Source organism: Diceros bicornis, chromosome 24 (assembly GCF_020826845.1).
Source record: "Diceros bicornis minor isolate mBicDic1 chromosome 24, mDicBic1.mat.cur, whole genome shotgun sequence".
In the NCBI taxonomy this organism is placed as follows: domain Eukaryota; kingdom Metazoa; phylum Chordata; class Mammalia; order Perissodactyla; family Rhinocerotidae; genus Diceros; species Diceros bicornis.
Genome location: NC_080763.1, coordinates 23467388 through 23493055, shown reverse-complemented (window position 1 = coordinate 23493055; position 25668 = coordinate 23467388). Strand labels below are relative to the sequence as shown.

Sequence of the window (25668 nt, the reverse complement as noted above, 5' to 3'; positions counted from 1 at the left end):
GTATTTCTACAAAGAATATCTATTACCTCTGTAACAGGTTTTAGGTGTTTTGTTTATTTTTTAAGAAATATTCCACTTTTACTCCTTCTGAGATTTGAAATTTCTTTCATCCAGGCTCAGATTTGATACCTAACATTTTGGTTAAAATAGTTCCCACCTGGTTGGAGCGGATGGGAAACACTTTTCTGTTCTAGATCATACTCCTGGTTCTGTCTCCTTCTACCACCATCAGCTCCTACTTCCTGAACTGTCCTTTTAAAGCCCTACTGGCTCCAATGGCTCCAGTCCTCCATCTCCATCCTACTGCCTAAGGTGTTGTCACATGCCAGGAGAGCCACTGCCTTGGGGCCATCACCACCAGGACAGAATGGTCGAGCCTGGCTCCCACCCTTCCTCTCTAGCCACTGACCGCAGGCTGAAAGCAGCGGAGCCAGGGCCTCAGGACTTGTGTCAGGATCAGGGGTGGACACTACTCAGCAGACTATGACAACAGTGATGTGCTCTGGGGACCAGAGCAGGGAGGCCAGGAGAAGGGCAGGAAGTGGGAAAAGAGACCGGGAAAGAGCAGCAGAAAAGCAGTGCTGACACATCCACTGAGGAAACTCTCTGGGCACCATGTTTGTGAGTTGAGTTGGTTTCACAGCCACCACAAAACCAGTCCACTCTGGGAGCTCCCCCCACCCCCACCCCTGCTGCCACATCCTCAGCCAATGCCCAGAACCCAGAACTCTGCCCAGCAAGCTCCCCCATACTCACATTCTCAGGGGTTTCCTTATTTGCTTTCTGCCTCCGGAGATCTGCCTTAATGAATGCTGAGGTCGAGGGATCAAGAAGGAAAAGCAACAGAGACACAGAGTTATGAAGCCGACCAATGGTCAAGTTCATCCAAGAGAGGGAGGCCTCATTTTCCTTATGGTCACAGGTATCCCAGACCTACTTCAGATATCCCAGGGAGCTGGGGGTACCATCAGCCAACTTGATAAAGCCTGGGGATCACTGCTATCCCTGACAGGCAGAAGCCAATGATGACACTGGCCTTCATTTATAGATCACTTATATTTGCCACGGAGTTTGGACACATCGCTCTAATCCTCACAACAGTTCCCATTTTACAGATGAGGAAAGTGAGGCTCCCAGAAGTTGGTTCACTTGGCCAAGATCAAACAGCTATGGAGGTCAGTGTCACAGTCTGGGATTCAAACGAGAGTCTTTTGGCACCAAAGCCCATGCTCACTCCATCAAAACATGCTACTGCCTCCCGAACAGTTTTCATAATAAGCCGTCCCCCCAGCCCCATTGCATGTGTGCCCCCAATCTGTATGATCAGTCAAGACCCTGGGGTCCCTAACTGCCAAACGCCTAAGCCCATGGGCAGCCTGAGCGCCATCTTGTCCCGAGGCTCCAACTCACCAGTGAGGACTACTCCAAGGGTGAGGAACACACACAGAAAGATGTTCCCGGGCATGGGTCCATAGTTCTCGATAATCTGGCCCTGGGAGATGGTGAAGATGATCCCAAATACCTGGAAAGGCACAAAGAAGAGTGGAAATAAGCACTCAGCCAACTAGCCCAAGGGGGAGCTGAGCTGTCACAATGCAATGCCTGTGCCAGCCAGGCCGGGCAGGGAAGCAAGAGCCACTGCTTTGGGGCCACTAAATGAGAGCCTTACCTGGGGAGACACGTTGAGGAAGCCCGATGACATGGCTTCTGGTTCTGGGTATGTGAGCTCCACAGCAAACTCAAATCCCAGCGGGATATAGCCAGTCATAAAGAAGCTAAAGGCCAGATCACAGAAACGAGGTGATGGAGAACTTCCAGAACAAGAAGGATGGGGAGCCCACCTCCTCCCTTAGAACTTTCCTGTTTGTTTCTCCCCATCAAGACATGCCAGGCCCTTGAATGGATCGGGGCATCGCCTCAGTGGCCATACCAAGGAAAGACAGACCCCTACAGGCCAGGAAGAGGTTCATAGGGAGGCTTTCTGTCCAGGAGGCCCTTGGGGGCCCCTGCTTCCTCTCCGTCCAGCCACCAATTACACACAGAGTGAGCATTTACAGAGGGTGTGCGGTTTCCTGGAGTGTTCAGACCTCAGCTAAGAAATTCTGTGTCCTGAGTACACAGGCCCTGTGCTGGGAGGGGGAAGTTCCCGGATATTGAACAGCATCTCCATGGCTCTTGGGGACCTGAAAGGAAGAGCTCTGAGTCCTCCTTATTTCCCTCCCTCCAGAGAGTCGCCAGCTGAGAAGGACTGAGTGTCTGTCTGTCTGTCTCTGTCTCTGTCTCTGAATCTCTCTCTCTCTCACACACACAAGCGTGCGCGTGCGCGCACACACACACACTCATGTAGTGCCTACAGGAAAATAATTGGGAGGTGTGGCTGAGCAGAGATTCCCATGGGAAGGGTACTGTTTCCTATGCTTTCTCAAACAACAGGTCTAGAAAATTACAATTCTAATTTCTTACATCTGCACCACACTTCTTGCTGCTTTCACATCTCTCTCTCTCAATCCTTCTAACAACTCGACGAGGCAGGCCACTCATCTTCATTTACAGATAAGAAAACTGACGCTCAGAGCAGTTAAGTGATGGGCCTGTGGTCTAACAGATAGTCAGCAGCAGGGCTGAGACCAGGACCCAGACTTTCTGACTCTCGGCCCTGTGTACTTTCTGTGACCCTGTGTTGTCCCAGGCAGAGCTAAACAACATTTCCTAGCCTCCCAGAGGTGTGTGAAGGACATCCTCCATCCCAACAGTATGGATGGGCCAGGGAGCCCCAGGTGGCCTTTTCAAGTGCTGCAAGGAAACAAGAGCTCTGGGCACTATGTCCACATGCATCTCCAGAGCTCAGTGAGAAGGCAGCAGAGGGATCAATATGGCTTCCTAGGATGGCGGCAGCTCTAGAAGCCATGGGATGGTGTTTCCCAGTTAAACAGGTTAGAGGTGAAACTTACCCCATTATGCCAGCGGTGATGAACACTACCCACAGGTGTCCCAGGTTCAAGGTGAATGTGTACACCACCATGCCCACCAGGGTCATGATATAGACCACCAGTGTTGTCTCCCTACAAGCAGAGGCAGAGAAGTTGAGTCACACACTTCTGACTTTAACAGGATTATCCATCCATCCATTCATTCATTCATTCAATCACTCTACAAGTATCTGTGGGGCACTTGCTATGTGTCAAACCCTCTGCTGTGTGCTAGGACATCTGATCTCTTGGAACTTTCTGTCCATGAGGTTGATGGACACTGAACCAATGATCACACAAATAACTACTGAATTACACTGCGGTCACTGCTACAAAGGGTAAGACCAGGAAGTACAAGCCGTCTTGCTGCACGTGCATTCTCCTCCTGCAGAAGCCTCTCAAAAACATCGAGCTGCACCTTGAGTCGTCACGTTCTACCCACAAGCAATAAGGTCCAGCCCTTTCCTTTCCTCATCCTGCACCAAAAAACCAAACAAGACAACATCAGCTCTGGTCAGGCGGCAGTGGCATGCAGAACTCCCCCAGAAGCCATCCAATTCTGCTTGTCTGCTTTGCCCCAAGCCCCACGACAACGCTGGGCAGTGTGCCTTTTCGGTTCTCTCTGTCATCTCTAAGTTCTTCCTGTTGCCACATGCACAGGTCCAGCCCAGCTTTTCCTGCAGAATCTGAGCCACTCTGCTCCAGACAGTGGAACTAAGAGAACATTCTCCCGCCCTGAACTAAGTGCTTAACTCCAAAGCCAAAGTGAGAACCCTCCGCCCTCTCCCTGTGACACTTCCCTTTGTCTGTCCCCTCAGAAGGACCATCAGCAACGTGCTGGTTTCTGTTTCGGGCTCACCCTGCTTGTCCCCTCCACACACGTCTCCTCCCGTGCGGCCCAGGCAGGACTCTGCTGCAACCCCGACTCCTGCAGCTGGACCTGCATTCCTCTCCCTGCCCTACTCACTGCAGGGCCCGGGCTCCACACAGCCCTCCGCCCTCCTGCCCAAACATCAGGACTCAGAGGATGAAAGCTTACAGGCTTCACTCCTCTCCTGAGGCCAGAAACACGGTGGGGGCGCCAGGAGACGTAGACTACGGTTATGTCCAACTGATACTGCACTTATTGGGTGCCAGGCATTCTGTCAAGCATTTTACAGGCATTTATGATTTCCCTCAACCCTCACAAAAGCCCTGCAAGAAATGCATGGCTATCCCTAATTTTACAAATGAGGAAACTGAGGCTCAGACCAGTTATTTGTCCAAAGTCACCCGCTTAGTAAATGCAGAGTTGGGATTTGAACCCAGAGCTGGGATTTGAATCCAGCACTCTTTCTACCACCGCACACAGGAATACTAATATACCGTGTGGTTGCATCTTTGGAAAAGCTTAAGGCCAGAGCCTCTGAAGGAGGCCCCTCCCACCTGGTGCTCAGAGCAGCTCCTGAGGGTACATGAGCTTCCTCCTCCCCATCCTGCTCCCCTTCCAAGTCCCTCCCCCGCAGAATGCAGCTACATGGACACCAGGCTCTCTCTGACCCACAAGCTCATATTTTGCCATATTTGTTTAACCATAGCTTCATCTCAAACCACTGACCCATCTAGAAAAACTGTCTGTAGTCCCAGCCTCAGATCAAGGGAACTCACCACCCAATTTCCAGCCTCCAAACCAAAGGGCTGGGAGCCTTTGGCGGCGGGAACTGCCACCGAAATGACCAGATCACAGAGCCCTCTCCTCCTTTCTCTGCCTGGGTAGCAGTGCATACAGAAGAATGTCTCCTGTTGACTGCAGGACTGAGACATCAAGTGACACAAGGAACTGGTGACGACAGGTTCTGAAGTGTCCTCCCCAGCCCTTTCCTTCTATTTTCTAGTTCATCTGAGTCATCTGGCTGCCCACGTCTCAGCCCAGCCGACATTCCAATCCCTCCCTTCTCCTGCCACAGGGCAAGCCCTGGAAAAAGGGACACTGCTGTCCACTGGTGTGGGGGTGGCCAGTCCTCACTGCTCTCGTGTCTGGCTGAAGCAAGCAATTGACAGGTGGCAGAGACGAGACGGCAGCCAAGCTCCACCAGCAGTAATTAAGCCGAGCCAGGCTCCTCGTCGTGCTCAGCCAGGCGGCCACAGCCCCAGGGATGGCCTCAATGGCCTTGGACTAGGGCGGCCAGAGTGAGACCTGGTCTGCCCAGAGCCTCACAGAAGCGGGTTTGTGTGGAGAGAACAGCTCTGCTACTGTCTGTCGCCTCCAGACCCTGGGAACTTTGGAGGCCTTGACAGTGTGGCCCAGAGTACCCGCCATGCCCCAGCGCAGGACAACCCTGGCAGCTGCCCTGTGGGCCAGCATTAATTGAGCATGCACTGCATGCAGAGCACTGGAAAGATGCAATAAAAAGGGAAGGACGCTGGGCCTCTGTTCCCCAGAGCCTTTTCTCCAAGGCTCACTACAGAATTGAGCCATCTGGGTTGCTTTTTACAAATGCAGATTCTCCTACTGAACTGGCATCCTGAGGGTGGGGCCCAGGAATCTGTGTTTATAACAAGCATCCTGGATTAGCCTGGCGTACGCCAAAATCTTAGTGCCTCTTAGAAACTCACTGGATAGTCAGGCCCAAAGCACATCCCAATATTTACCAATGAGGTGTAAGCAATTGCAAGACAATACTGCAGCCCAGAGGAAGCACAGAGCACCTTGTTAACCCACAGGGTCCAAGAGGGAGTCATGGGAACGGGGCAGTGGAATCACCTCTTCATGTCCGCTCTTTGGACCTTCCACAAACTTCCCAACTGCTGACATTCTTCCACGTTCATTTTCATTTCTCCCTCATCCGAACCTTCCACTGCTACTTGGGGGTGAGATTGGGGAAGGTGCTGCACTAGGCATCATGTCCTCCATCTCTAGTCCTCCGAAGATCCCCACGGGGCGGGTATTGCTTACCTCATTTTATAAATGGGGAAACTGAGGCTCAGAGAAGATAAATTTCAACTGCCTAGTTGACCACTCAGACCCCCAGCTGCCGCACCCAAACCTTTAGAGCCGTATTGCTAATGAATGTGTCATTTCAAAACACTGGTCCCCAATTCTCAGTCCAGGAGGAAGTCACTTACTTGTAGGCTTTGGTCTTATCGAGCCAGAGGACTGGGACCACAGCCCCGAGCATTCCTGCAATGATGATGGTCAAGCCAATTCCTCCAGCATTCACTTCTTCCCCCTGGGAAACCACAGCCCTGATGGTCACTCAGCAAGGGGACAAGACACCAGGCAGGGCACAGTCACCACAAGGCAAAGGGGCAAAGGCAAGTAATTCAGGCTCCATTAGAGCCAATTCTCAGAAAGTACCAGGGAAGATGGCCTGTAGGAAGCTACCAGTGTGGAGAGAATCCTAGAACAGTTGCTCCTCCCAACATAATATAACCCTGGAGTGTGAGCATGACACTGGATGCTGGGGGGAACCAAATTCTGTCCTACGAACCATTTTTAGGTAAATTTTTTTAAAAAATTCAGTCCTTACAATAACCCCTTTATTTTTCATTTTTCTCATTTCACAGAGGGGGAAACTGAAATAAGTATATCCAAACATTCCATACTTAGGTTTTTTGAGCTATCAGTGCCAAAGGAATAGGGAGATAATAGTTACATATTTTTCAGTGATTATTATGAGCCAGATACTATGCCAAGAACTTTACATCATCATCTCATTTAATTCTCATAATTCCCCACCATAAGGTTAGGAATCAATATTCCCCATTTTACAGATGAAGAAACTGAGGAACAGTGAGATTAACCTACCTACCCAAGGTCATGACGCATTTATTAAGTGCAGAGCTAGGATGTGAACTTAGACCTGTCAAAACTCCAGAACTGGAACACTCAGCCACAGTGACCCACCACCTCTCAAAGGACCCTCGTCCTTTCAAAAGAGGGCTGGACATGGGATTCCTGACTCCAGGACACTCAGAATCCCACTCCCAGTATCCAGCCCTCACTGATTCTGGAAACATTTAAAAAATGCTTCAGTTGAGCAACTAAGATTCAAAATTACACCTTGCGCATATTTTGCAAATTAAATATTTCATATGTGATTCTATACGTATATATGCTTACCTACTGTGTTGCCAGGCACCACGTCCTGCGCTTTACATACATATAATAGATATGAATGTACATATACACACACGATGTTATTTACTTTCTAATCCTACAAATAATCTTTCAGTAGGTAATGATGCTCCTTTTGCAGAAAAGAGAATGAGAGCTCAGAGAAGCTAACTAGCTTCTCATACAGGTTAGTACCACCAGAGCTGGGGTTGAGACCCAGGGTCATCTCCCTCCAAATCCCATAAGCATATCACCATACTACACTGCCAAGACCTAGGGGAAACCAAGAAGTAACTGCCACCCTAGCTCCCGCCGAGACTCAGAAATCTCAATCTCTCTCATGCTTGGGGAACTCCCTTACCGGGTAGTGCAAGATCACCATGCGATTCAGCAGAGTGGACAAGGCATAAAAAGCACCAGCATTCAGACCTGAAGGAGGGAGGGAGAAACACAGCATTAGAGTCAGCCTTCCGCTGGGGCCAGAGCTAAGTTCTCCCCTCGTAGTTAGGGAGGTTAGAAATCCTCATCCTCGTTGCCATAGGGAGTGGTGTCCTCAGAGAAGAAAAATCCAGGGCATAGGAGGCTACTCTGCAGTATTTCTCGAAGAAATACTCCAAAACAACCAAAAGTAACCATTTGAACCTTTTCTTGGCCACATACCATTGCCCTCTGATCCCTTTAACCCTTAAGCCTGTGGAAACACAGGCTCTAGAAAGTATTACTCCTAGGTCAGAACCATCCACATTCCTCTTAAGTGTTGGCTAGACCTACGGGGTCAGTAGAATCACTGGACACCATTTGAAACCAGAAAGGACCCTAAAGAGCATTTAGTTGACTCACCTAATTCATCGACTCATTCAACAAATAAATGTGTCACCCAGAGAAGTCCCTAAAACTTTCCATGTCCACTGCTTTGTTTTTAAGTTGTGCTTGCTTATAACAACCAAGGCAGAACAATGCCAGGTGGCGAAATTGCAGAACTGGTCCAAATCAGAAATGTCCAAGATGGCGATGGGGTGCCGTGCGCAAAAGGAAACGTGTGCAGAAGGGGCTGTGTGCAAGAAGGGAAGATCTGCGCATGCCCCAAATGCCCCTGCCCTGAGCGATAATACAGAGACCCCTCTCCCTTCATATCCCATTAAGAACTCAGCTCACCTTCCCTTCAAGAAGGTGTTTGAGAGCACGAACTCTGCCTCCTCCATTCACTGATCAATGAAGAATGTTTCTGCTCTGCTATTCCTAACCTGGACTCCTACCGGCGCAAGCAGATCCGGGCAAAAGGACTCACCAGAGGGTCACCGGTCCCTTAGGGCTCAGTAACAAATGGAGCACCTAGAATATACTGTAAGAATCTGTGTCCTTAGAGAATGAGGCCATTTGTCTAAAGCCATACAGTGAGCTAGTAACTAAGATCAGACTGGAACTGACCCAAAGGAGACAGTGCCTCCTGCCCTCCCTTCATAATAACAGTAATGATGATGATGACGATGACGATGATGATGATGATGATGACGACGGCAGCTGCACAGACTTATGTACTAGACACTGTTCTAAGCAGCTTACAATCCTCACAACAACCCTAGACGGTAGGTAATATTATCGTCCCCATTTTGTAGATGAGAAAAATGCACACAGGGTCTAAAAACAAATACACAGGCCACTAAGTAATGCCCAGCAGGGGTCTTTTTAATTTTAACTCATTTTGAGGCTCACAACTACCACTGGCACCCTTCACATTAGAAGGGTATGAGACAGCTCGCGGGCAGGGCAGCCCCAGGAGTTGCTCTTCAATGGAAGCAGTCCATAGAACCCCAATCCATGGAGCCATCCAGAAGCTGTTCTCTTTGGCCCTCAACGTGATGGCTCAGGTGGAGGGAAAGGGAGACATGGCAACCCCGGTTTAACACCTCACAGGAGCTACTATTGTTTGTAACGACCCCATAGCCATAGCTTCCAGGGTCCCCATAAAGGACAGGCCACTGGAAAGAGTCACCGTACTCAGAGAAGCACCAAGAATGGCTTCCTACCAGATAGGAAAAGGCCTCCCAGTCCAGCTGCAGTCATCTTATCCCAAGAGGTCATTTTTATCATAAGCAACGTTGCCGAAATGCAGTTGACTTACCCCCTTATCAGGTTTCCAGAGGAACGAGATACAAAGTTCAGTGAAGGCCAGACTCTCAGAAAAATGGGAGAGGAAGTTTTGTTTGCCATTCCCACAATCCCACAGGTAGTAAGAGGCAGGGCTGGATTTGAACCCCAGACCGCATGGCTCCAGAGTCTTCGATCTTAATCACTCTACTTTACATCCTCACAAAACTGATTCTCCGGATTTCCCCAGCTCAGGGGATGACAATTTCGCGTCTCAGCTTCTTCTGGCAGGTCGCCTCAGGGATGCAACAAGGTTGGGCTCAAAGCCGCCTCCTGACTGGCACAGGGCCACAGTGGGTTGGCAAACCCAGAAGTGTCACCAAATGTCACTACAAGCTGATGGTCATGAGGACTCGGAGGCTCTCAGCAACTTCTGACCCAACAAACATACCTGACTAACCTTCATACCACACACCCAGCCACTTGGAAATTCCATTCCTGAGTCAAGAGGTCCCACAAGGAGACGTGTTCCTGAAAAGGGGGGTGGGGAGGAGCGGGGGCAGGGAGAAGGATGGAATCAGCCCTCTTCCTGCTCCTCACACCTCCCTCAGCCTCTGGGCCTCACACTACAAGGGGCAAGAGGAGGCTCCAAGTCAAGCTCAGCTTCGGGGGGATGACTGCTCTCAGCTGGGGGCCCGGCTGGGATGAACAAGGAGGGCAGAATCCTCAGGAAGCGGTGGGAGAACTGGAGCAACCCCACCCCCAACACCAGCACTTTCGTGACGCTGAAAAAGGCAGAGGGAAGCAGTCCTGAGCTGGCTGACCTGCACTACTGAGGGGAGCAGCTTCACGGGGCTCGAGGGTTTAGGGAAATCAGCCCCACATCAGCACACCCGGGAGCTTGTGAGAGATGCAGACATTCTTAACCCTGCCCCAGACCTTCTGCTGCAGAAACTCTGGCAGTGGGGCTGGCAATCCCCGCTGAGACAGGCCCTCCAGGTAATTCTGCTCGTGCTCAAGTTTCAGACCCACTGGCTCAGCTAGATTAGTGTGATTTACCAATAGCCATCCCAGGCCACCAGACATGGTTCAACAGCACAAACCACTCCACTGCCCAAATCAAGGGGTCGGTGTCCACACTGTAGAGCAGGGATGAATGCGTGCTCTGCCTGGTGTGTGAGTCCCTCTCACAGGAAGACAGGTTACTGTGTTATACTCGGGTATGACTGTCCCCAGCAAGGTAAGCCTGCCAGGTCAAGGCCGTACTCCTGTCAGAAAATGTGATCTCCCTGAAAGGCCTGGTCATCCTGGTATCAGTCACTTGGGAGATGTGCTGGTCACTGAGGAGACGGGCTTTAGGAAGGTAGAGAGGATGTGTCATCACTCTGAGTTTCTTTCCCTCATCAGGACCAGTTTTTTCAAACTGTGGTCCAGAGACCACTGGCAATTAGAAGTCCTTAGAGTTTAAAAATGCAGATTCCTGGCTCCACCATGGACCTACTAAATCTGATTCTCCTGGAAGAGGGCTGGGAATCGGCATTTTAAAAACAACAACAACAAAAAACCCTGGGCATTTCTTAAACTTGCTGGAGTTTGGGAATAAATGGCCTTGGGAATCCGGAACCAGGCCCCCAGGAGCTGGGGTTAACATGGAGGTAGCTGGGATGGGAAGGGGCTTCAAGACCATGAGAATGACCCATAACACACCTACTTTAGAAGTTCTCAACCCTGCCACCCACCAGAATCGCCTGGAATGCTTGTTAAAAGCAGATTCCCAGGCCCTAACCCAGACTTTCTGAATTTGAATTTCCAGAAGAGAGGCAGGGAAACCTATGCACACATTCAACCAAGCACCCCAGGGCATTCTGTCCTCAGGGAGCTAGGGAAACACTGATCCCAGATCCTATCTCTGGGTTCTGGCTACTCTGTGTTCATTTCCCTTCAGTCCTTCCTGAACCTGTAGTAAACCCTGAGGCCAGCCTGACCTCAGCAAAGTTCCAGGGAATCCGGAGGATTTTATACCCACTCTGAAGACAGGATCTTAGACAGGGCGCAAAGTCCCTTCCCAGGCCCATGTGGGTGGGGCAGTGGTAAAGCCCTTGAGAGCCCCCAGGAAAGGTATCCTCAGGACACACTTGAGGTTCAGACTTCAGATGCCCACACTGGCAGATTATTCAGAAGCATAGCTGGAGGCAAGGCTGGGGGATAACATGGAAAAGTATTCCCTTTGAGGACATTCTCTAGAAGAGGAGCCTTTTCAACAATTCTTTTTACACGGCAGTTGGTACACCATTGATGAAAAGACATAAAAGGAGGCCATGTGAAAGCAAGACCTAGAGACACAAGGAGAAGGTAGCCAAAGAAAGGTTCTTTCCTTCACCCCACCCCACTGCTCATACACATCACCAGCCCTGCCCTACCCAGACTCTGGTAGACCTGAGGAGAATCTGGCTCCAGCCCTGCATCTTCCTGCATTGCCAAACTTGGAGGAGGGAGGGTATTTTACTAGAGGAGGAGGCAGTTTCTTATTCCTGTGATATTTCAGCAACATCAAGCATAAACCCAACCTCTGCACCTCCTCCTTTCTATGTTGGGCTGCCAAATTTAGGAAAAAACAAAAACAAACAGCACATCCAGATAAATTTGAATTTCAGATAAATGAATAATTTTTTAGCATAAATATGTCCAGTATTGCATGGGACGTGTTTACACTAAAAAGAATTTGTTGTTTATCTGAAATTCAAATTTAGCCAGATGGCCTTTATTTTATCTCTCAAATCTACCTCTAAGGGTGCAGCCAAAACCCTATAGGGAACAGCCAGCCACAGGCAGAAGCTGGAATTCCTCCAAAGCCTTCACTGTATCACTGCACCTCACGTCTGGGCAGCTGACTCCGCAGCTTGGATAAACCACTACAGATACAATAATGGATGTCCCACCAGCTGCACGAGAGTGACTCCTTACTCGGTGAAATCTAGTTCAGACCAACGAGAGAATGTAGGAAATCAGCAAGTTTACCAATGCAACAGCAAGGTGGATGCACGCCATGTCTTTATTCGCAACTGCTTTAAAAGCGTTCATTTCCCTTCAGAGCACTCCAATGAGAAGCAAATGTTACTACTATTTTCTGAGGGGGCTAATTAGAGAGAAAAAGGATGGGCACAGGACGAGTGAAGGTGGTACACTCAGGTATTGGCAGAGCTGACACCAAAACTCAGACCTCCCATTCCTTACGTGCCAAATCTGAACTCACTGGTCCAGCAGTCAAGGCTCTTACCCCAAGATGTCCACCACGGCCAGCAAAGGTGCCCGTGAAATGCTATCATCTGCTTGATTTCCAGCTACATGCTCTTAAGTGCATATAATTCAGAGGAAAATATGAACATCAAATGTACAATATAAAAAGTATGAACCGTTTCCCTCTTCAAAGCCCAACCTGAAACTACAGGGAAGGTGGGGATGCTGGGGGATCTCTGGGGGGGCTTCAAAGCCTCTAGCTTAATTTATAGAGGGTTTTAGTTGTTGTTGTTGTTTTAATTTGGAGCAAAGACAGTGGGAGAAGAAAGAGAGATTCTGAAGTGGACTACCACGTCAACTCTGGAAATGAGATTCTCCTCCCTCCCCAGGATTTGTTGTTGTTGCTGCTGTTTGTTAGGTATTCAAATTTATCTTACCAAAAGCCAAGCAAATGAAATGAAAGAGGAATGTGGTTTTGCATTCAGGTAAAAACGGAGTCAATGTTACCAGATGAAGGAGGATTGGTTGAGGAGTGGTTCGTGTGGCAAGATTCATGTATGCATTCATTCATTCATTCATTCATTCATTCATTTCTTCACTCATTCAATACCTGTTGGAGAATCCACACCAGGCTGGCCACTGCTGAGGAACTATAAAGAGGAAAAGACATAAATCCCCACTCTTGGGGAGTTCATTCTAGTTGGAAGACAGACCTGAAAAAAGTTTTTTAAAAATGATAAGTGTTGGGGCCGCCCCTGTGGCATAGTGGTTAAGTTCGCAAGCTCTGCTTTGGCGGCCTGGGGTTCACAGGTTTGGATCCTGGGTGCAGACGTATGCATCGCCTATCAAGCCATGCTGTGGCAGGTGTCTCACATATAAAGTGGACGAAGATGGCCGTGGGTGTTAGCTAAGCGCCAATCTTCCTCAGCAAAAAGAGGAGGATTGGCAATGGATGTTAGCTCAGGGCTAATCTTCCTCACCAAAAAAAATTAATTAATTAAAAAAACATGGTAAGTATTAAGACGTACCAGAAACAGGACAATAAAAGTGGAAGGTCACCTAATACTGCTTTACAGCAGTGACACTGAGATGAGACTTGAAGGATCAGTGGGCATTTTCAGACAACATGACATGAGAAGGAATGGTTTTCGAGGTCAACTTTACAGAACATGCAAAGGCCCTGAGGCACCGCTGGCTCTTCTGGTCGACCCTAAACAATGACTTTACATACACAATTTGGATTTGGAAAGAGTAAGACCCACAGACACATCAGGCCTCTGGTCTCACAGTCCTCGTTCAAGCACTCTCCTGGGCACACCGCACCTTACCATAGGTGATGACAAGCAGCATAAAGTTGAGGTTTTTGAAGAGCCGGATGATGGAGGATGAAGCATCAGGGGATGCCATGGCATAGCGCAGGGATTGGGCCCTGCTGGGGGGATGTTTAGGCTTCTCCTTGAATACTGAAAGGAAAGAAACAGAGAAGTGACTGACAATCCCTGTGGTCCCACCCCTGCAGAGGGGACACACGCACAAGAGCTGGCTCCCTCATCTGAGGAGGAGCTAAGGCTCCAAAAGGAAATATTAATTCTTCAATTAACTCCTTTACAGCCTCCTCTCTTGAAGCTGCTTCTCATTGTCTGTGGATGAGTGAGTGTTCCTTTGATTACTTTTTCTTAATGGCTTCTGGATGGCTGCAATCACTGGGCCTCCCAGGCAACGTTCAAGGATCAAGGAGTCCCATAATACCCAGAAAATAACACACCACAGAGCACTGAAAACATGCAATAGTAACGTATGGATAGAAAGGAAGTGAGGGCTGAGGCTTTGGTATTAGTGAGCCCAGTTAATGGCTCAGCCCCAGAGCTCCTCCCGAGGGGGAAGGGACTGTGTTGCCCACGATTAGCACAGAGCCTGGCACACAGCAGACAAGAAACATTCCCTGAATAAGTGAAAGGATCTTCTTCTATTGGAAAAACCTCAAGTTCATTCCTAGTTTCTCAAAGTCTGAAGCAGACATCTGCCTCACGAAGAGATAAGAGGATCCTGCAGGAGTAGCCACTCTGATATGAAGGACTGGGGACAGACAATGGAAAACCATTCATTGTACATTCTTTTTTCAATACAACTGGTACAGTCAATTTGACTGCACAGATTGCTATTCAGTTCTCTGGGGGACAGATCACTTTAGCCAGTTGTTTGCCTAAACTGGTCCTCCAACTGGGTCCAAGCAAGCACCACGTGGCCTCCCCCACACGCCATGAGAACACTCCTGAAAGGTCAATAGGCTATCTCCAGTTAGAGGAAGCTCTGGAAATGAGGTTTACTCTCTTAAATATCAAAGGGGCCCCCACCCAGAAAACCCTCCAGCCCTGACTTCAGAGCCCGGCTTCTTCCTTCTCCGGAAGTAGTCCTGGATGACTTCGAGCCACTGGGAACCTCTTGTCCATTATCTTACCTGTCCACCTCCCCTTCAGGGGGAAAGAGCAATGCAAGAGGTTATTTATCTCTGCAACAGCAGGTGTTTGCTCAAGGACTTGGCAACCACAAACCAGAATCCAGATACGATTTCTCAGTTCTTTACTCAACGATATAGTTCTTTCCTATCTGTGCTTGATAATAAAATGCCAAAATGTAGGAACGTCGTATCTCTAGGATTTCAACTGCGAAGAATCAAGCCCTCATCTGCTACAAACATAAGAATTTCAAGCTGGAAACATTATAATTTTAAATGTTAAGTCTAGCTGATTAAGAGGGTGTCGGGCTGGATCGTTCTTTCCTGCTCTCATCCCCAGCTCCACAGCTTCTCAGCCTTCCAGGAACACCAAGTCCTCTGTCCAAGATATCCTGCCAGCTTCTGAAGCCATCAGGCGGCCCTTCCGCTGCTTGGATTCCGGGGAGGAAAGGACACAGTGAGACAGTGGAATGAGGTACAGATTATAAAACTGACTCTGGAGGTGAGGCCGGCAGGAAGGAAGGAAACCTTTACCACACGAGGTGGAAATTTCAGACATTAGGAGGAAAGCTGGTTAACTTTTAAAGATGGGTGACTAATTGACAATGAAAACCTCTAATACGCTGTTTCTGGATTTATCACAGCCCGTGTCATATTACTCAGATGATAAAGGAAGATATAAAATCAACCAAATACCTCAATGATTAAATGTACATGCACATAAAATTAATAGTAGTTATCTGAGGTTGGTGGTTGGGATTAACTGGTACAAGGCTAAATTAATGATCATTCTTTTCTTTATTCTTTTTTGTATTTTCTAGATTTTTTCCATAATGAGCATATATTACTCTTATAATTTAAATAAATAGCATTTAAAAAATGTGGCCCCAGGTATTCTCAGGTGAATCTATGAGAGTATTAGTGTTTGTAGTTCAATTCTGCTTTGTTTTGTTCCAGAAATTTCGAGTATGGAGTTAGACAAGCTTAGGCTTGAATCCAATCTCTGCCACTTACTAGCTCTCTAACCTTGAACAATTTAGTAACTTGCCTTAAGTCTCCTTTTCCTCTTTGTTAAATGGGAGTGAAAACGGTACCTTCACTCATAGAGTTGTCAAGGATTAGGTGAGATCAGGCATGCTCAGCGGTGCCTATGATACCATAAGTGCTCACTGGGCTTTCATCAAGGAATCAGCAGTCTGCACATGAATTCTGGTGAGGTCGTATTGGGGAACTGGTTAATTACAATTAAACCTTTACTGACCTGTTTTGGTGGCAACTGCTCAGGCTAAAACATTTGAAGACCATCAGAAGCCTGGCCTCCAGTTTCTATAAATGTCCATGGTATTCTAGGGCTGTGTCCACAAGGTCCCCACCCAAGTCAGCAGAACCTCCTTGCCTCCCAGCCTCCCATCAGTCTACTAGTGACCTTACCAATGATGACAAGGATGAAAAGCAGAGTGGCTACACCTCCTATTATGTAGAACATGATGCTGATGTGGTAGGCCAGCTTCTCCTGGTCATCAATGTTGGGTACCAAAACAGCAGGGACCAAGAATCCAAGCCCAATTCCAAGCTATAGAAGACAGAGACAATCAATCACAGTTACCAATGGCCAAAAGATCACAGCACAAATTTAAAGAGACTCCTAATAAGAAACATAATCCGCAACTTCCAGTCCTTTTTAAGACCCAAACAGGGCCCCCCCACCTTAAACCCCTCCTCGAGACACCAGAGAGATCTCTCTTTTGACTGACAACTCAACTCACACACCCCAACCACCCTCATTATCAATACCTATTGAAAAATATTATAGTTGAGGTTCTCAATGCAGACTGGCTCTTCTGTAGCTGCAAACTAATGAACAATGGTTCCTATACTCCCATGTCTATGGTAAAGTAAAACAATGTTGATTTTTTCCTTTTTCATGCCACTTAAATTCTTGATTTCACTGAATGCATTACCCTGGAGCTGAGAGACCAGCTGAGGGAAAAGATCTATACCCTACAACCCTAAGAACTTGCATTCAGCAAGAGATAGAAGCCTGAAGTTGTTACCACATTTACAAACATGACAGCTTAAGTTCATTGCGTAAATAACTTCGTAATTTACAAAGCATCTGTAGTATGAAGTCACACACAATTGTATAAATTTGTGCAGGACATGGGCACATGCAAACTGGCTATAAACACACACACACACACATGCACAGACACCAACAAATTAAAACATCTCATGTCTGCATGGAAGTTCAAACTCCAGTGACCTAACAGATAACCTGACTTGCATGTTTCCAAGGTCAGAAATGCCTTGCCTCAGTAGTGACTAGTTGTGATACAACCCGGAAGCCCTTCTGCCACATGTAATACCAAGGCAGAAATTGGAAAATAGCCTGAGAACTCAGGCAAGCGTCAAATCCTAAGAGTGAAGGAAGATGAGTAAATCTTTTTGTCTTAAGGTCCCACTTTTCCTTTATTGTATTTCAAAGGACCTGCAGGTGGAGAAAAAATCTGCTTTCATGGCACAGTGTAATGCGGGTTCTAGGTTCTTCTTCCATAAGCATCTTTGCCGCGAGAATTTTCGCTGCAAACATTTTTGCCACATGTCTAATTGTTTGTAAGGTTATTTTGGTATAAAAAATAACATAACTGGTTGACAGTTTGGTTTCAACCGCTTGACACTTTGGTTTCATTTCTCCATTGACACAGTTCTCCCATTTTTATCTTAAATAAACCTTAGCTCCACATTTCCAATAGAACTTTGGAACATCTATCAATGGACATGTGACAACACGCCAAGAACAAACAACAGCGTAGAAGGCTTTTCACAACGCAATTCAAAGCTCAGTTACCAATATGCATCCTAGCATTTGGAAACTGACACCTCTCAATGAAGGAAGAAATTTTAGTGAAAAAGAAGTGTGATGGATGCTAAACAAAGAGATGAATCAACAAGCAAAACAAAAAATAAAGTAATACTATGAATGAAAGACTTTGAAGACGAGTGCTTAGATACAACCGACAAAATAAAATCAATTATTTGCACAGTATTGCCGTGAATCTACACACATTTTAAATGTATTCAAATATTTTGTATTTCAAAAAAAGTCTTTCTAATTATGTCATTCATTTTTCATGTTTCATTACTGCCCTTTTTAATGTCCCTCTTTTATTTTTTGTGATTTGCATTTTTACAGCAAAACTGTCTTATGGCCAATTAGTTATGCAGTGAAAATGTTTGTGGCAAAGACGTGTACAGCAAAGATGCTTATGGGGAAAAAAGCAGACACGTATAATACCATGCATCAGCTGCCAATCTGCTGACCGTGTTGATTGGTTTTCCAGCCTGTCAATTATACACACTCAGCATGGTCACTGGTGGTTCTCAGCTCTGGAATATTCACAACACAAAAGTCATCATCGACAGGCTCAGTACAGGGTTCTTCCAGTGTACGCCAGTATATAATCAATAAATCTAACAGATCTTTAAAGCATCTACTACATGAAAAGTATTCTGCTAGATGTTTTAGGAGGTACCAAGATGTATATGGCAGGGTTCCTGCCTTCAAGGAGCTTTATAATCTAGTGGGGGCAGGGAGCATTTAAAACAAAGATAGAAACGATAACACAAATGGGGATACTTGTGGGTTGCAAATATAAAATGTTATAGTTTCAGAGTTCCTTTGTCATCCTCTACTACAACCCGATTAATTGAGGGACAAACAGAGGCTACATGAGGTTAAGATCTGGAGGTGAAGTGACTTGTTCAGGTCACGTGGAGTTCTAGCACAGTTGAGGTGAGAAAACAGATAACCTGGCTTCTCAGGCCAGTGCCTCCTCCACTGGACCTGGCCTGGTCCCTCCAGGACCAAGAGCCTTGAGAAAGGCCCAAGTGAGCATGCTTCTCCGGAAGAGAAGATACTTCATGTCCTCAGAGCTTTATCCTTTCCTCAGTGACAGTGATTTGTCAGAGTCAAGTCCGGCTTCTTAAATGCTGATCTCCAAGACCTTGAGGGTAAAAACCAGCCATAGACAGAGGGGCAAACATAACTTTCATAGCTGGGAAGATGGGCCCACTGTAGGTCATAGCTGGCCTTAGCCTAAGCACTTCAGAGTTGGAGATCTAGAAGTTGAATAGAATCCCGAGGGTCCCTTTGGCAAGAATGAGGGAAGATATGGGACATCACCCAAGGCTCTGTCATTCTTTCATTCCCAAAGGACCCTGACGTAGGATAACCTAATCCCCAGGAGTCTTCTGCCGTGAGAATAAGTCCTCCCAGCGGGTTGTACACTACATGCCCTACCCCTCAGATGCCATACTCCATTCTCCGCCTACACACTAATGCTGAGTGAGTGCCATTCCACCTCAACTCCAGCACTGAAGCCTTCTCTAGCCAGCAAGATGGAGCAGCCAGCCACAGGGACTTGTGCTAACCCTGGTCAGAGAGCGACACTGTCTCACAGTGACCTTTCACCAGGAGGAAATTCCCCTGGAGGTACTTTCATGCCCAGTGTGGAAAACCAAAACACAGAGATTAGACTGGAAACTGCTGCCTCTTTCTTTTTCCAAGACATATTTTTTCCTGCTTCTTGAGAGCTGTGTTCAGTGAGAGTGTACAGCTGTATTCCAGCTCCTGTTTCCTAAGTCTGCCCCTTAGTAGGTACTTAGTCATGTTGGCCGGCTGGACAGATGGATGGATGTACATTGGTGGAAAATCTTGTCTACACAAAGCTGGCAATATCACACAGGTCTGCCCATTAGGGTCCATGTTATGTCTACAAACCACACTGTAGAAACCACTGTGAAGTGATAAGGAAAAAAATGTGTACAGGCGAGAGTTGGGTGAGGGTAGGATGGGCAACCACTTCCTGAGCATCTACTATGCACCGAGTATCTAATATAATTTATCTTTTTCATTTAACCCAAGAAACTTTACAACAAAGACAAAACGGAGAAAAATTGATGATCAGAACCCTGCCCAAGGTTACAGAGGCAGCTAGCAGAAGAGCTGAGCCCCTAAACCAGTTCTGTCTGACTCCAGAACCTGAGCTCAACTCCTGCTTCCCATGAATATTGGTGTGATACTAGTCAACACAGAAGCCTATATTTTCACCCATTTGAGTTCTGTCAAGCACTCAATAGGACATCACTTTGGTAAAAATCAGAGATCTGCAGCCCAAGTCAGTACAAGATTAATTCCAAGAGGGTGATGTCAGCATTATGGTGGAGTGAGCTGTTACCTTAGTCTCTTCCCCCTAAGATACAACCAAACAGGCATTCATTAACCAACAAAGGATTCCCCACAAAGAACAATAGGACGTGTGAGAGATCCATGCAGCCATACATATGAAAGTGGGGGTACTAGATCCCTGGGAAGCAGTGGAAGAAGGTAAGTGGATCCAATCCCCCTCCCCAATGGAAATGATCTAGGTCACGTGTCCTCATGCAGCAGCTGGTGCACAAGGGTAAGAGAGGCAGGGGAGCAGGCAGGCCTGTGCACGAATGCTTTCTCTTTCAGAGTTGCAGTTTGGCCCGTGGGAACGCTCCACACGAAGTGGCACAGCTCAGCCACTGTGTGGGCACCCCCACCAAGAGCAGCAGCCCAGGCATACCACCTGTGAGCACAGAGTGGGCCCGCGTGCATGAAAGAACACCCTTTCCCCTCCCACCTAGTGTGCCAGCTCTGCCGATCCCTGGCCAAGGCAGCAGTTCCATACCAGAGTGCCTGTGCACACATGTGTGACCTGCCAAGTGGCTGTGGCCAGTGGGCAAACACAGATGAACCCTTCTGGCACAACTTCCAGCAGATGTGCAGAGTGTTCAGAAAACACAGCTCCTGCCCCTTCCCATAGAGGTAGTAGGTAGAATCTGCGAGCTGATACTATCACTATGCACTGGTAAAGGATCATTTCATCAAACATCATGAAGAAGTACATTAACATCCCAGAACAGAAGGAAAATGACAAGTCTCCAAAACCCATCCTGAACTCACAGTAATTTATAATCTAAAGACAGAGAATTCAAAATAATAGTCATAAAGAAACTCAGTGAGTTACAAGAAAACTCAGGAAGACAGTTCAATGAACTCAGGAATAAAATTAATGAGCACAAGGAATTCTTCACCAATGAGACTGAAACTCTAAAAAAAAAAAACCAAACAAATTCTGGAGATGAAGAACACAAAAAATGAGATAAAAACAATCTAGAAATCTTAAAAAACAGAGTTGATATTATGGAGTACAGAATTAGTAATTTAGAGTACAGAAATATAGAAATGCCTCAGGTGGAGGAGGAGAGAAAACTAAGACTTAAAAAAAAATCAAGAAATTCTTCAAGAAATATCCAACTCAATTAGGAAATGCAACATAAGGATTATAGGTATTCCAGAGGGAGAGGAGAGCGAGAAAGGAGCCGAGAGCTTGTTCAAAGAAATAATATCTGAGAACTTCCCAAACCTGGGGAAAGAACTGGACTTATGAGTATATGAAGCCAATAGAACTCTTAATTACATCAATGCAAAAAGACCTTCTCCAAAGCATATAATAGTAAAACTGGCAAAAGTCAATAACAGGGGCCCGCCCCGTGGCTTAGCAGTTAAGTGTGCACGCTCTGCTACTGGCAGTCCGGGTTCGGATCCTGGGCGCACACAGACGCACTGTTTGTCCGGCCATGCTGAGGCGGCGTCCCACATACAGCAAGTAGAAGGATCTGCAACTACGACATGCAACTATCTACTGGGGCTTTGGGGAGCAAAAGGGAAAAAAAGGAGGAAGATTGGCAATAGATGTTAGCTCAGGGCTGGTCTTCCTCAGCAAAAAGAGGAGGATTGGCATGGATGTTAGCTCAGGGCTGATTTTCCTCACAAAAAAAAAAAAAGTCAATGACAAAGACAAAATATTAAGGGCAGTAAGGCAGAAGAGAATAACCTACAAAGGAACTCCTATTAGGCTTTCAGTGGATTTCTCAGCAGAAACCTTACAGGCTAGGAGAGATTGAAATGATATATTCAAAATACTGAAAGACAAAAACTTTCAGCCAAGAATACTACATCCAGTGAAGCTATGCTTCAGATATGATGGAGAAATAAAAGCTTTCCCAGATAAACAAAAGCTGAGGGAGTTCATTGCCACTAGACCTCCCTAATAAGAAATGATCAATGATGTCCCCATACCTGAAACAAAAAGGCAAAGGTTTGCAAAGACTTGAGCAAGCAGATAAATAGACAAAAGTCAGAAAAATTGCAGCTGTCTATCAGAACAGGTTAGCAAACACTTAATTATAACGTAACAGACAAAGGGAAGGCAAGTATCAAAAATAAGTATAAGCACTTCATTTTAATCACAAAATAACAACACAAAACAGAGTAATTTCTGACAACAATAACTTAGAAGGGGAAGAGGAAAAGGATGGAACATGCTTAGGCTAATGGAGATAAGAGGCTATCAGAAAATGGACTATACATCTGTGAGATGTTTTATACAAACCTCATGGTAACCACTAAACAAAAAATCAGAGCAGAGACATAATTCATAAATAAAGAGAAAACTGAGAAAACCATCACAGAAAACCACCAAACTGAAATGGCAGTCAGAAATACATAGGAAGAGGAAAAGGGAAATACAGAACAACTGGAAAACAAGAGACAAAGTGGCAGTATTAAGCCCTCCTATATTAGCAATCAAGCTAAACGTAAATGGACTGAATTCTCCAATCAAAAGACAAAGAGTGGCTGGATGGATTAAAATACAAGACCCAACAATATGCTGCCTCCAGAAAACACATCTCAGCTCTAAAGAAAAACATAGGCTCAGAGCTCACAGTGAAGGGATGAAAGACAACACTCCAAGCAACTGGCAAGAAAAAGAAAGCAGATGATGTCATACTTACATCAGAAAAAGCAGACTTCAAGATAAAAAAGCAATGAGCGATAAAGAAGGGCAGAATATAATGATAAAAGGGACATTCCACAAAGAGGACATAACACTTATGAATATATATGCACTTAACACAGGAGCACCAAAGTATATAATGCAACTATTAACAGATCTGAAGGGAGAAACTGACAGCAACACAATAATAGTAGGGGACCTCAACACCCCACTTACATCAATGGATAGATCATCCAGACAGAAAGTCAAAAAGGCAACAGTGGCCTTAACTGAAATACTAGACTAGAAGGACTTAATAGATATATATAGAACATTCCATCCCAAAACAGCACAATACACATTCTTCTCAAGTGCACATGGAACATTCTCAAAGATAGACCTTGTTGGGAAACAAGGTAAGCCTCAATAAATTTAAGATGATTGAAATCATATCAAGCATCTTTTCTGTCCACAATGCTATAAAGATCGAAATCAACTACAAGAAAAAAGCTGAGAAAGTCACAAATATGTGGAGACTAAACAACATGCTACTGAATAACCACTGGATCAATGAAGAAATCAAAGGAGAAATCAAAAAATACCTGGAGACAAATGAAAATGAAAATAAATCATACCAACCCTTAAGGGAAGTAGCAAAAGTGGTTCTAAGAGAGAAATTCATAGCAATACAGGCCCACCTCAACAAACAAGAAAAATCTCAAATAAGTCATCTTAAACTACACATAATAGAACTAGAAAAAGAAGAACAAACAAAGCCAAAGTCAGCAGAAGGAAGGAAATAATAAAAATTAGAGCAGAAATAAATGAAATACAGACCAAAAAACAATAGAAATGATCAATGAAACTAAAAGCTGGTTCTTTGAGAAAACAAACAAAATTGACATACCCTTACCCAGACTCACTAAGAAAAAAAGAGAGAAGACTCAAATAAATGAAATTAGAAATGAAAGAGGAGAAATTACAATGGCTACCACAGAAATACAAAGGATTATAAGAGAATAATATGAAAAACATATGCCCACAAATTGGATAACCTAGAAGAAATGGATAAATTCTTAGACTCATACAACCTTCCAAAACTGAATCAAGAAGAAATAGAGAATCTGAACAGACCAATCAAAAGTAAAGACATTGAAACAGTAATCAAAAACTTCCTCAAAAATGAAAGTTCAAGACCAGATGGCTTCTGTGTAGAATTCTACCAAACATTCAAAGAAGATTTAACACCTATCCTTCTCAAACTATTCGAAAAAATTGAAGAAGATGGGACACTTCCAGGGCCGGCCCTGTGGCGTAGCAGTTAAGTGCGCGCGCTCCACTGCTGGTGGCCCAGGTTCAGATCCAGGTGCACACCAATGCACCACTTGTCAGGCCATGCTGTGGTGGCATCCCATATAAAAAAGTGGAGGAAGATGGCTATAGATGTTAGCCCAGGGCCAGTCTTCCTCAGCAAAACGAGGAGGATTGGCAAAGATGTTAGCTCAGGGCTAATATTCCTCGAAGGAGAAGGGGAAGGGGAAGGGGGAGGGGGAGGAGGAGGAGGAGGAAGAGGAATAGGAAGAGGAAGAGGAAGAGGAAGAAGAAGAAGAAGAGGAAGAAGAAGAGGAAGAAGAAGAGGAAGAAGAAGAGGAAGAAGAAGAGGAAGAAGAAGAGGAAGAAGAAGAAGAAGAAGAAGATAGGACACTTCCTAACTCATTCTATGAGGCCAACATTACCCTGATACCAAAACCAGGCAAGGACAGCAAAAGAAGGAAAATCACAAGCCAACATTGCTGATGAACAGAGGCAAAAATCCTCAACAAAATATTGGCAAACCGAATACAATAATACATGAAAAGGATCATACACCATGATCAAGTGGGATTTATACTAGAGATGCAGGGATGGTTCAACATCTGCCAATCAATCAATGTGATACACCACATGAACAAAATGAGGAACAAAACTACATGATCATCTCAACAGATGCAGAGAAAGTATTTGATAAGATCCAATATCCATTTATGATAAAAACTCTCAATCAATGGGTATAGAAGGAAATTACCTCAAGATAATAAAGGTCATATATGACAAACCCACAGCCAACATCATACTTAATGCTGAAAACTGAAAGCCATCCCTCTGAAAACAGGAACGAGACAAGGGTGCCCACTCTCACCACTCCTAATCAACATAATACTAGAGGATTTGGCCAGAGCAATTAGGAAAGAAAAAGAAATAAAAGATATCAAAATTGGAAAGGAAGAAGTGAAACTCTCACTGTTTGCAGATGACATGATTTTATACACAGAAAACCCTAAAGAATTCACCAGAAAGCTATTAGAAATAATCAACAACTACAGCAAAGTTGCAATGTATAAAATCAACTTAAAAAATCTGTTGCATTTCTATACACTAATAACGAACTAGCAGAAACAGAACTCAAGAATACAATCCCACTTATGATTGCCACAAAAAGAATAAAATATCTAGGAACAAATTTAACCAAGGAGGTGAAAGACCTATGCACTGAAAACAATAAGACATTATGGAAAGAAATCGATGACGACATAAAGAAATGGAAAGATATTCCACGCACATGGATTGGAAGAATAAATATAGTTAAAATGTCCATACAACCTATAGCCATCTACAGATTCAATGCAATCCCAATCAGAATCCCACGACACCCTGCACAGAAATAGAACAAAGAATTCTAAAAATATATGGATCAACAAAAGACTGCAAATAGCTAAAGCAACCCTGAGAAACAAGAACAAAGCTGGAGGCATCACAATCCTGACTTCAAAATATACCACAAAACTATAGTAATCAAAACAGCATGGTACTAGCACAAAAACAGACATACAGATCAATGGAACAGAATCCAAAGCCCAGAAATAAAACCACACATCTACGGACAGCTAATCTTTGACAAAGGAGCCAAGAACATACAAT

At 45.6% G+C, this 25668-nt stretch overlaps 1 protein-coding gene across 1 annotated transcript in view; it reads right to left on the bottom strand.

Annotated features, from left to right (window-relative positions):
- Positions 1–311: 311 nt before the first annotated feature.
- LOC131420953 (heme transporter FLVCR2-like) overlaps positions 312–25668 on the bottom strand; it is a 49890-nt gene continuing 24533 nt past the window's right edge. Inside the window, exons 2-9 of the mRNA XM_058567413.1 lie at positions 16277–16418; positions 13719–13853; positions 7427–7494; positions 6075–6178; positions 2952–3062; positions 1670–1775; positions 1411–1522; positions 312–812 (exon numbers count right to left, since the gene is read on the bottom strand). Coding sequence (XP_058423396.1) covers positions 457–812; positions 1411–1522; positions 1670–1775; positions 2952–3062; positions 6075–6178; positions 7427–7494; positions 13719–13853; positions 16277–16418 — 1134 coding nt within the window. The 3' untranslated portion in view covers positions 312–456. The remainder of the gene's footprint in view (positions 813–1410; positions 1523–1669; positions 1776–2951; positions 3063–6074; positions 6179–7426; positions 7495–13718; positions 13854–16276; positions 16419–25668) is intronic.